Source organism: Nicotiana attenuata, unplaced genomic scaffold, assembly GCF_001879085.1.
Source record: "Nicotiana attenuata strain UT unplaced genomic scaffold, NIATTr2, whole genome shotgun sequence".
Classification (NCBI taxonomy): domain Eukaryota; kingdom Viridiplantae; phylum Streptophyta; class Magnoliopsida; order Solanales; family Solanaceae; genus Nicotiana; species Nicotiana attenuata.
The window spans coordinates 531,197-543,625 of record NW_017670286.1 but is presented as its reverse complement, the minus strand read 5'-3'; the positions used below and the strand labels follow the sequence as shown (position 1 = coordinate 543,625).

Genomic DNA, 12,429 nt, shown 5'->3' with positions numbered 1-12,429 from the left:
CTCATTTTTATGTTCAAAGGGTACTCATATAAATTAATTAATAGAGACAGTTCATACCAAGCTTGATAAGAAAGAAAAGGTGAATTGCAACCGCAGAATTGAGAAGTAGCATTTCACAAAATGAAAATCTACCGTGCCACTATAATGAACCCAAATATTGAACCAGTCAATTTGAAATCTCCTTCCACATTCACAAAAAGAAATTTAAAAAATTTGTATGATGCAGGAAAATTCATTTTTAAATTAAGCACAGAACCTACAAGAGCTTCAAGTCTCTACCTTCAACTTCAAGAATGGCGAGAGAAAATGTTCAGCTTCACTACCCCCAAAAAAGGACCATCATTCCCTAGCTGTACATGTCCAATAGCTATCGCGGCTGCTCGTTATTCTTGTTTCACAAATTCAATTCTAGGACCTCCACAAGTTCCACTCACAGTTTGTCCTTCCGTCATGATGGTGTTTGCAATTTGTAGGGATATAATATTATCTTTGGCATCAATATCAATCTGCACACTAAATATAAATGACATTCTATATCGTTCTATAGACTGACCATGTGAAGATGGTTGCATATTATGACAATCTAAACACCACAAGGATAGACCAGCTAAAAACAAAACTTCCACTTCACCGATTCAGTATTCTAAAAAGAATTTACTTTAAATTTTCCTACAGTGTTAACAAGGCTCTTCCATATTAAACTCACAACAAAGTACAAGATTAAGGAATAATTTCATGGGAAAAACGAAAAACCCATTCTGAATCGACAAAAGCTGGTGGGATCAATTCTCAAAACGGCAATGCAAAATGCAACATATCTATTGTAAGTCCAAACCAATCGTAATGGCTCCATTAGCACAAGTCCAGATCTATATGCTGCTGCTGCCTAATCATCATTCTGGCTCTCATCTTTGACAAGCCTTATCATGTCATCAATTCTCAGAATAGTAATAGCTGCTTCCGTAGCAAACTGGTACGAAATTACATAGTATTAGAAAGGACATAACCTAACAGAAGATCAGCATTCTAGTGCAGATTTACCTGTATTATTTTTACTTTGCTCATTGCAGGCTCAATCACTCCAGCTTCCAAGTTATTTCGCACAGTGCCCTTCGCTAGATCCAGTCCCATGCTGTATAAAGCAACAAAACCAGATTATAAAAGCTCGTGGGAAGGAGTGGCAGATACATCAATTAATAGCATTCATAAGATTCAGCAGTGTTCAACATCCATCTAAAAGAGAAGCACGATCTGTAGACCCCAAACAAAGTTATAAAAAGCAAAAGGCATAAGCGAGACATTTTCATTCTGGTGAAGTGACGAGTAAATACCTCAAAAGTAAGCCGATGCCTTTAAGATCCCTTTTATTAATGCCACTTTAAACTTTTTGGGACACTAATCTAGAAGCTTAAGATTGGTGCAAACTCAAGATAGCACAAAAATTTTGGGACTAATAGTTAGCTCACAACTATAAGCTGGTCAGTACAGAAACATGGCCAACCCATTAGTACCTTACCTAGGATCAGCTAAAACTTCTCTTTCACTCTGTCCATAGACCTAGAGAAACTGAAGATGCTTGTGGGGGCTGAGTAAATTCATGAAAGAGATGGCAGGACCACCCAACCAGAGAAGTTGAAGATTGCTCTCTCAAAGGTTCTTACTCCTTTACCAAAATCAAGAAGATTTATGCACTTACTCCCCAAGCGACAAAAAGCAGATGGCTTGATCAAGGGCCATGCACGCTTCATCAGATTGAAGTGCAAAATCTACCAATAATTAAAAATTACCTTAAATATATACTCCCTCCGTTTCTCCTTTTTAGTCCGTGCCAAAAAGAATGACCTCTTTCCTTATTTGGAAACAATTTACCTTTATGCAATGATTTATAGCCACACAAAATATATGTGCCTCATTTTACACCACAAGTTCAAAAGTCTTCTCTCTTTTCTTAAACTCCGTGCCCAGTCAAAAGAGTTCACATAAATTGAAACGGAGGGAGAGAGAGAGAGAGAGAGAGAGAGAGAGAGAGTGTGTGTGTGTATATATATATATATATCACTTAAAATTTTACTAATTTCAGTCTCTGGACTGTTCCAATCCAACACTCAAATTAAGCATCATTAAAATGTAATTTCAAACAGCAATAACATCACTTCAATCTTAAAATTGATTTCAACTTTCAATTAATCAACCATAAGGAATTAATTGCATAATTCAATTCCATATTTAATTGCTTTAGTAACTGTACTAGGAGAGTAAAACAGATAAGCAAATAAAAAATTTAAATCACAAAGCAGAAGAGAACAGAGAACTCGTAGACTACTAGAAGAAAGAACCATTACTTACAGAAAAAGAAGATGAAAGAAGTTAAACCAAAAAAAAGAAGCAGCAGGAAATAGAAGCAGTCGAAGACCAGTGGTTACAAACTTGAGAATAAGAAAGCGACAACCCAAAAAAAAAGTGTACATGACACAAAAATGGCAAGTGGCCTTATTTGTTTCCGCCTTCTCGTCATCTTGTTTTTTCATCTACTAATATAAAATTCAAAGAATGAACAACTTCCCAATCCCCTTGCACCTTTTGTTTCCTTCTTTTCGTCGTCTTGTTTTTCATCTACTAATATAAAATTCAAAGAATAAACAACTTCCCAATCCCCTTGCACCTTCTGTCTAAGGAACACACAGTTATGTGCTTCTCCAATATACCCTCGTTTTACATCGCTTCTTTGCTTCCCAAAAGATCAACAACCTCTCAATCACTCTGCACTCACAGTCTACAGCACGTGCTTCTCCAACACACCTTCATTTTGCATCACTACGTCGCTGTAATAAGCGATAAAGCAATGGCTTCAACAACACTGCTGAAACCAACAACACACTCTTCTTTAGTTTCTTGTTCTTTCAGCAATTTTCTCTATCTGATCTATCTAAAGGTCCTCGACACATGCATAGCACAGCCAGAGGCATGCCTTGTGGGGTAAAGAATACACCTCATAGAAGCTGTGCCTCTTCCAAATCTACTCAAGGCAATCATCCATCCATTCGCTCAAGGAACTCCTCGCGAATGTTAAGAAATTGTGACACAAGGATCTCCAAACAAACCCAACAACCAGATTCTTACATGAAACTAAAAACTTGAAATCCTAGTAACATGAAAAGCAATACTTGAAAAGTAGTGCATCAACTTGTTGAAGCCTTGACCAAACGACACAAAGATATACAGATTCCAAAGAATACCTTGATAGATGCTTCTTATCAGCTTTGGTTTGTGCAAGGTAGTGACATGAACGTAGTTTAGATACCAAGTCGCTGGAATCTTTTGCAGCATTATTTGCAAGAACCTGCACCAGAAGAAATTCATCAAATCTTGATCATAGAACATACAAGTGGTACAAGGGCAACGGCCATTTCTGTTATATACAACTAGCAAGGACCTTTGGTATGACAAGTAAGGATTCAGCAAACTGTGCAATAGCCAGCTGCTCCCTTGACCCAAGAGTAGTAGCTAGGTACTCCAAGTAGACACATAAAGCAGCCTCAACAGCCCCACCACCAGCAACAACCTGTTTTACAACAGTTACCAACTGATCAGGCATTTATATTTCCACATAATTTCACTACTACCTTCTACAGCCAAGAGAAAATGGAGATTATGGTAGTAAATTTACTCCATGGCCAAGTCAAATTATTTTGCTGGAAGATATCCACAAGCAATGTACAGCAACTAGCAGTAAAAAATCAGAATGCACAGTTCTCCTTATCAAAGTATAAGGTCATTGAAGTACCATAGACTGTTAAAACTATTTTTAAAATATGGAGTTACACCCCTAATCACTACCATGTAACGACACTAGTACATTAGTTCATCAAACAAGTTAAAATGATTATCCTTTCTTTTGAATAAGGAAGTTAAACTGATAATCTACACCTATTCTAGTTCTAAACATAGTATAACAAGTATAAGAGAATAAGCTTCCCTACAGCAAGCTTATAAATTTCGACACGCCTCGCATAACATGTTATCTGTACAATTTGGACCAATGTAAACACTGACAACTGCATTCAGAAATGGTAGTTAGTGGATGCACGGACTTACAGTTGTTGACTCAAGTGTTCTCTTCACAATGCATAAAGCATCATGGAGGGCCCTCTCCATCTCATCAAGCATAAAGTCATTTGCACCTCTAAGTATTAATGAAACCTGATAAAGCAGCAGGTCAATCCATATTCATAACCTTTGAGTTTCAACACAAACTTCATTTTGGAAAGAAAAGATACATCAGAAGAGCCACAATAAGAGTCACAAGAAAAACTGCAAGAATGGCCTCCAACAATTGTGCAGTTTCAAACAGGTAATCAGAACATCTAAAATAAACTCAAAATTCAGTGCAACTACTTACCGAACTTGAGTTTTTGGTTCCTTTTACCATAATCACATCATCATCAGCAATCCGCTCCTCCACTACCTCTTCAGCATGTCCAAGAAGTGATGGTTCAAAAGTTTCTTCTCCTTCCATATCCGCAAATGTTGAGACCTGTATAGCAGCAATACATGAGCACCATGCCATGTTCACAGATATGATTATGGTAATTACCAGTAATTGTTGTTGTTACATGCCCAAAATCATCGCCACTATCCTACATAGTATTGCTTCTCTTTGGTTCTGCAACCCCCTACTGGGGGGGCCAGCAGCTATTTAAAGTGAAGAAAGCTTATCATATACTTCTTTCATATGGTAAGAGATTTGATGTCCTCCCAATGGGAATACAGTTGCTCCAAATATTGTAAACCAAGTAAGAACTCACTGAAAGTAGGTTATATTCACTCTTCTTGATCCTAACTCCATTCAATTAGAAATCTAACCTTTGTGTCCTTCATATGATACTCCACTTGCTCATCTTAAATTATCAACGCTATAACAGAATTCCATAAAGCAAGTTTATCTCAGATTACAGGGTCTTTATTTTTTGGGGTGGGCTCTACCTATGCTTATGATATCCTGCTGTAGAAGTTTCTCCGCACTTTCTTGGAGCTATATTGATAGTATATTACCGTTCCAAAAAAGAGTGTATTGCAGATTACATGATACCACTCTCTGCACAAGTTTAATCTTTTTCGACATGACCATGAAAAAGTGCATGCTAACACTAGGTATCACCAAATAATTAGAACAGTTTTTTCCAGTCTGATTTTAGTACAACCTTAACTTCATAGAAGGATTAAGAATACTTGTAACAGCAATAAGAGGCAAGGTCTCCAGTTGGAAGAGCACTCCACGTCAAACCAAGAGGCTGGGAGTTTGAAACATTAAGAGAGCAAAGCAGGAAACAACCAATAAAAGCAAAAATTCCCAGATCAGTCTAGTGAACATACCACAGTTGCGCCGGTTGCCTTGGCAACATGCCGCAAATCCTCTTTGCGTACACGTCTAACTGCAATGGCGCCAGCTTCCACAAAGTACTGAAACAGAAAAACATGAAATTAGACCTAACTGCACCAGCTTCTGCAATCACACCTTTTTCCAGATCAGTAGCTTCTGCAATCATACTTTAGACAGAAGTACCAAGAAACAAAAAGAAGTAGCCAAGCTGGAATTTGTTTTGCAGAGATAAGTTATTGTTAAGTAAAGGCCGGATATAGATGTTGCTAGCTAAACAACATTTCAAAAAAAATGCTGCCATGACCATCACATATACATCCACAACAAGAGCTAAATATTTTTTACTATTTTAGTTTTTTTTAGAAGGTAACTAAGTTATTAAAGAAAGAGCTAAAAAATTATCTGCACCAAAAGAGCTAATTGTTTGCAAGGATACTGACATCACAGCAAAAGCCACCAGTGATTCGACATTTCAATGCAGCTACGTTGTTTGCAAGATACTGGCTCAGTGAGGGTGCTAGTTATCAAGAACGTGCCAGGAAAGATAAAGAGAACCACTAGACCTTTGTTACCCTTTCAAAGAAAGCTTAAGTATGAGCTCAGAGGTACCTAAGACGAACTAATTCTCGACAGAGTATAGAGCATTTGAAGGAGACAGCAAACCATGAAAAGAAACAACTAAATTTAGCAACTTGCCTTCAGTGCCATGTCATCAATCCCTTTTGAAGTCAGGACCACATTGGCTCCCGCACTCAAAAGTTTCTGAATCCGTTCTTTTGTCATGTCAGCTTCTCTGTAAACATAAATCTACATTAGGGCTGAATTACAACATGCTGCTGTGATTTAACCAATATGCTGTAAATCATAGCTACAGAATGGCATGGGTTATCCAGGTAATATCAAGGAGATACCATTGTGCAATCATTAAAGACAAGACGATTATGTCAAAAACAGCACATTTCCTCTTCTATAGCATGCATCTTTGCCTTCATCTCTCGTTCGGTACCAGCAATAAGATACAAAATGTACTATGTGGTAGGGAGTAAGATACCAAACATATTATTTAAACCGTCACACACATGTTGAGAATCCACATATAAATGTAGCAAATATTCTAAAACTCAAGGCCCACGGTAACATTTCCAAATATAATTTTCCAGCACCCACAAGTAGAGTGAGAATTACTAATTTGGAAATATCATGGCAATATGAATCAAATATTAGCTTGTTATTCTTTGGTTTCAGCTATGAGAAGTTGACAAGTACAAAGATGTATTGATGCTAACACATTGATAGCAACAGAATAGACTGAATGGCCCCATTAGAACAATCACCTTTGGCGAATCCTCTCAAGCTCTCGAGGATCAGTTACCAATACTTGAACACCCATCTGCATTTTTGTCTTTTGAAGATTGAAGTCAAGACAAGCAATCCGTGCAGGCGAAACTCTCAGTGGCATTCCTTGGGCAGCACGGCCAGTATTCAGAGCATAACCCTTCAATAGATAGCTATCTTTTGCACTTTTCCCATGTGCTTTAAGTAAATTAATACCCTGGATAGAAATAAAGTTTGATTTACATTAGTTCTAGATCTAGATGTCAAAATAGGGGAATCTAAAGAATCAAACTGCACATAATTAGTTTACCAGACCATAGTTGTTCTAATGTGCTTCCAGATTCAAAAAGATAAAGAGAAGACCCTCCAAATAAAATTCCTTTAGTATCAGAAGAAGTTTTATTGAACGAACAACTCACCTTGATAGGATATTTAATTTCACCCCTCACATTAGTCATCTTGACTGCCTGTACTGCTTCAACAACCTACAAATACACCAACGGCTAAGGCACTAGGGTATGTGGGAATGACGTCTCACAAACAATACAGATACAAAAGACTGTTTGACAGAAAAACGCATTTGGTTATATAATTTAGTTGCACATAAATGATAAAGTTTCCACATTATAACAGGAATAGCAACCAAAACGATCTTCAAATGCTGACTTTATATGTATGAGAAATTAAGCAGGGAGCAAACATACAAGTGCTAAGCAAGCATGGTTGTGGTCCTATTAGCCAATAACAACAGAACCGTTATTCTTAAAAAATTAAAAAAAAAAGAATTCCAATAATATGTTCTTAACCATGCAAGCTCAAACAGGACAAGAAATGAATTTTCCCTCAGTGTTCCTCTCTTTTCCCATCAAAACCATAAAAATTGTCTGTAAGCAAAGTATGAGAATGTTACTAACCAGAAAGCATACATATCATGAGTCAGGAATTAATTGCCTAAAGGCATACATATCATGAGTCAGGAATTAATTGCCTAAAGGCGGCAACATCAAAGAGACAATGACCCGAGGTTAGAGGAAAGCAGGTAATAAAACCAAACCAGTACATAACACATCCATGAGTTTTTATGTTCTGCAAATGGAGATCGCAGACAAGGTTTGCTCAGATTAAACAGGTTCACAAAAGTCATCAGTTGTATTAAGCCATATGGGAGAGGGCAGGGCTAGAGAATCTTCCTGTTAGCACAAAACGATAATATTACCAAGAATAGTCCAGACTAAGTCAATAGAAGATTAAGTTTCTTAGGTTGTTTGATGAAATCTACAGTTGTATACTGATAATGCTGGATGCAACATTAATTAAATTGATTAGAATAATCAAAAAACTTATCCTTTGATTTTTTCATGAATGGGCACAGTTGATTTAATCAAAGATAACCCAATTGCAATGACCACCATACCATATTAGCAAAGAAGTCACTATCATCTGCTATCAACTTTGATGACATGCTTGTCTTGGCACAGTTTACAAGAGAATCTTTTCCAAGTTTATCAACCTGAAAAACAGTAGACGGACTGGTTAGGATCAACTGCATAAACATAGTTGTCAAAGGTGAAAACATTGAAATGCACCAAGGTCTGCTAGGGTTTGAAGTAAAAAGCGCAATTAATACGTCAGTTTTTTTTCAATGAAAGGCTTTAATAAAGAATAAAAATAAACATATATATATATATATATATGAAAAAATATTTATACACAACGAATAACTATTAGACATAAGAGTTGAAAAAAATTATAATTGATTGATATTTATGAAGTAAAAACACATAAGCCAAGTTAAACTCTAGATTTCTGGTTTAGATGTTAAGATATAGCTATAAGTATCAGGAACTAGTTTTCTAATGCTAAAACCTAAAGATTCATTTATACCAAATCCTTCACAACTTTAATGTCACTCTGCCAATGATACTTTTGTCCAATGTTGTGCTCTTAACAACAGTCATGGGGGATGAGCGACAAGTGCCTTAGCGAGTTGGCACTTGCACTAAAGCACCACCTAAGCAAGGCAAAACGTTCAACCTAGAGTTCACCTATATAAGGGCTAAGCAAAGTGAGCCTTTAACAATAATGCAGTAGATCGAAAGCCTTGTCCATGCTTTCAACCTAATACAATAAAGGATTAACTGCTTCTTACACCTTACCAATGACAAAAATCACGAGAAGCACAAAATTGCAAGTGCACCCTATATTTACCTAGTGATGAGACTCAACCTTAATATTCATAAATTTCAGAAAATGTCCTTTTCTCATAAGGTCGGCAAGGTATATTCCACATTTCAAAGATAATGCCAGCTAGATTAGTATTTAAATGAACTACTTCATAGGTGGCAGATAAATCAGCATAATATGCACGTGAAGTCCAGAGATCAGGAATCAATACCTTAACAGCCAACTTTTCTTCAACATATTTGCACGCTTCCCTCATTGCTAGCTGCCAGAAATAAGTGCAATATAATATTAGAAAGGTAATTTGCGAGAGAAAAAGATTGTCATTATTCTTTGTTAGTTGCATCTGAGATGAATGCAGATAGTTACCCTATATCCACTGATTATCGAGGTCGGGTGAATTTTGTGCCTCACCAACTCATTTGCTCCCTGCAAATATTAACACAGAGAACATCAACAGAAACTGTGAGCACTAAATACTTGAATTTGAAAAACTTAGGGAAGTTCCTGCATTGCAATAGATCTGCAAGAATACCTTAAGCAACTCCGCAGCTATAATAACGACTGAGGTTGTTCCATCACCAACTTCTCGATCTTGGAGTTCAGCCAACTCAACAAGAACCTATGAGATATTGCATTACAATGGTCCATAACTTCTTTCAAAGAGCTTATACATTAAGCCTACGTGAGAAAATAGACGTTTCATGCGGTTACCTTGGCAGCTGGATGCTCAACTTCTAACATCCTCAGAATTGTGGCACCATCATTAGTAATTGTTACGTCACCAATATCATCAACAAGCATCTGAGATTCATATCAATACCAGTGAGTCAACAATCAATTGACCATTCAAACACCAAATGTATGAAAAAGTTCATTTAAAATGTTGAACTAAAAACCATTTTGTCCCTTTTCTTTAATAAGCCAGACCCAATTGTTATTTATAATATCTCCAAAACCTTTAAAGCCAATGGATATGTGCATCACAAACTCTAGGCCAAAGATTTATCATCTCTATGGGATTAAATCCCGAGTTATTGCGAAGTAAAAAACCGATGAGATTATGGAAGTAAATATTCTTGCATTTATTGCTACTGCACTATTTATTCTAGTTCCTACCGCTTTTCTACTTATCATTTACGTAAAAACAGTCAGTCAAAACGATTAATTATTAACTAATTTGAATGAAACTTGACTTCTGAGTTCTTAAAGCGATGACAGGATGTTAGGTCTAGTAAGGAGACTTTTTGGATAATTTACTTCCACGAATAGACTGTTAGGCTAAGAAGAATAGGTTGGGATTGATCCCACCTTTGAAAGAGTGGTTTTGTTCTGTCAATACAGCTTATCGAGTTATCAAGCTGAACTGCCTTCTGTAAGGGCTTGAATCGTTCGTTTACTCTATGTCTTATTACCGACGCGATGGATTGCTATTTGAAAACACTTTGGGGTGTGCCATGGGGGAATATTTCCGCGATAATGGAATGCACGCATTAATAATCTATGATGATCTTAGTAAACAGGCGGTAGCATATCGACAAATGTCATTATTGTTCTAACAGACAGAAGTCAGGAATTTTGAAAGATGGTGACTGATAACAATCACTCCGGCTCCTAGATAACAGGACAAATAGAAACATGACGGGAATTAAGATAATTAATTCGATGAAATCAAATACTAATAAGTATCATTCAATCCATATTTTAAGATATTAAAAAAGTTTCTAGAGCATACACATCATGTTCAGTGTCAAATATAAAGGATTTGGTTGGTAAATGATTGTCCAGCTCGCACCAGCCTTGCTACTTTATATTAAAATCCATCTCCAGATTACAAAACTAAGCTTACACCTGACGTCCAAGGTAAAGATGATCACAGAGCAGATTATTCTGTCAAGAATTTATGCCACTTCACCGAAGTCTGATATGTGATAGTTTTGGTACTAAATGTTTAGGAGCGTCTTTCTACATCTATTATGACTCTCATAAATCAGCGCATTTTGCTTCAGGTTTAATTCTCAACTTAATATTAGCCCACCACCTTTTAGCCAAGTGCAAATGCTTATAAACCCAACATGCACATGAACAGAGGATTTACTCATACCATACTGAACCTGCCTGATGGGTTAATTGATAGATATAGGGAAAACTGCTCGCATTATGGACAGTACTTAGCAAATATTCTCACTTACATTTTTGTTATTTTCCTCCTTAAATCAATCCTATAAAGACAAACAAACTCGCTAAAAGATAACAGCCACTCAAGAGGCTGGCCAGCCAGCTCAAGATAAAATGTTAAGTTAAATTATATTTCTTGGCAGAATTTTACAGATACAGAGAACCTGTTTCCGCATAAACTCTTCCAAAGTGCTCAGCAGAATTATCCATAAGTGTAAATATGCTAATTAGCTCTAACTTTAGCATCTATAGATTCCCCTGAAACACTTGCAGGGCAAAATGGAGAGTGCTAACCATAGAGAAAACTAAACCATAAAGAAGCAAGTCAACTAAAACACAAAATGACAAATTAATTCCTCCGTCCCAAACTAGTAGGCTTGGCAGTAATAAGGCTTAATATTCCATTCGTCTACATTTGAACCAGTTTCATTCCAATACTCAATAATTTATCTTTTAAGTTAGAAATTCTTATCTTAAAACCCTAACTAGGAACATCCTCTAACCAGATATATAATTACAAAGAAGAGAGCAAGATCGTAAATTTGACAAGTAAAAGCAATACACTACATGTACACAAACACACACACAATAAGTGGGAAAAGGAGAAACAGACCTTATCGAGGCCAACAGGTCCAAGCGAGGATTTGACAATGTTAGCAACTGCTTGACATGCAGTCACTGAAATCCCAAAATACAACACACAAAATCACTACTTAACTAGAAAACAGAACTCATAAATATATAGGGAAAAAAAAAAAAGAGGCTCCGAGATTAGACGGTACGCTACCATTTTGGGTGCGAACATCCTGACCGGACTGGCGGTCGCCGGAAATATCAAGAGTTTGTCCTTGATACGCCATTTAAGACTGAGTATGTGGCCGGAAAAGTGATGAGAATGTTGGAAATGTGAGAAGATCGAGCACGAGAAAAAACCCTAGATCGGGTTATGTAGTGAAGAAGAGCGCAGATTCTCGAAGTATGCGAAAGCCTTTTTGTACTGTGGAATGTTCAGTGCAAAATGTGGAGAAGCAAAGTTGGGGGACTACTACTCCTCGTTCGTAAGGGTTTTAGGTTTGTGCCCTTGAGAATAATGTTTGGCCCTAATGGCTTTTCTTTTTTTTTCTTTTCTTTTCTTTTTCTTTTGAGTTTCTAAACATAGAATAAAAATATAAAAATAGATATTGCCAATTTTTAATTTTAGGTTGAAAAATATTCATTTTACAATTTGGCCAAGTTTTTCAACTTCAATTTGAAATAGATAATTTAATATTTGATAAACTAGTTTGAAGATATTTTTAAATAAAATAATAATTTTCACTTATAAAATTTTAATTTTTTTAAGTTAAACTCATATC

At 36.4% G+C, this 12,429-nt stretch overlaps 1 protein-coding gene across 1 annotated transcript; it reads right to left on the bottom strand.

Moving 5' to 3' along the window:
* Nucleotides 1–576: 576 nt before the first annotated feature.
* LOC109237252 (T-complex protein 1 subunit alpha) lies at nt 577–12,156 on the bottom strand. Its single transcript, XM_019403537.1, has 17 exons — nt 11,862–12,156; nt 11,688–11,752; nt 9,611–9,700; nt 9,432–9,518; nt 9,266–9,325; nt 9,111–9,161; nt 8,130–8,225; nt 7,135–7,200; nt 6,715–6,932; nt 6,077–6,173; nt 5,374–5,460; nt 4,400–4,534; nt 4,096–4,200; nt 3,434–3,562; nt 3,237–3,340; nt 1,042–1,132; nt 577–970 (listed from the first exon to the last, which is right to left on the bottom strand). Exons 1-17 carry the CDS (start codon nt 11,932–11,934, stop codon nt 887–889), a joined length of 1,638 nt encoding a protein of 545 aa, XP_019259082.1. The 5' UTR covers nt 11,935–12,156; the 3' UTR covers nt 577–886.
* Between the last annotated feature and the right edge of the window lie 273 nt (nt 12,157–12,429).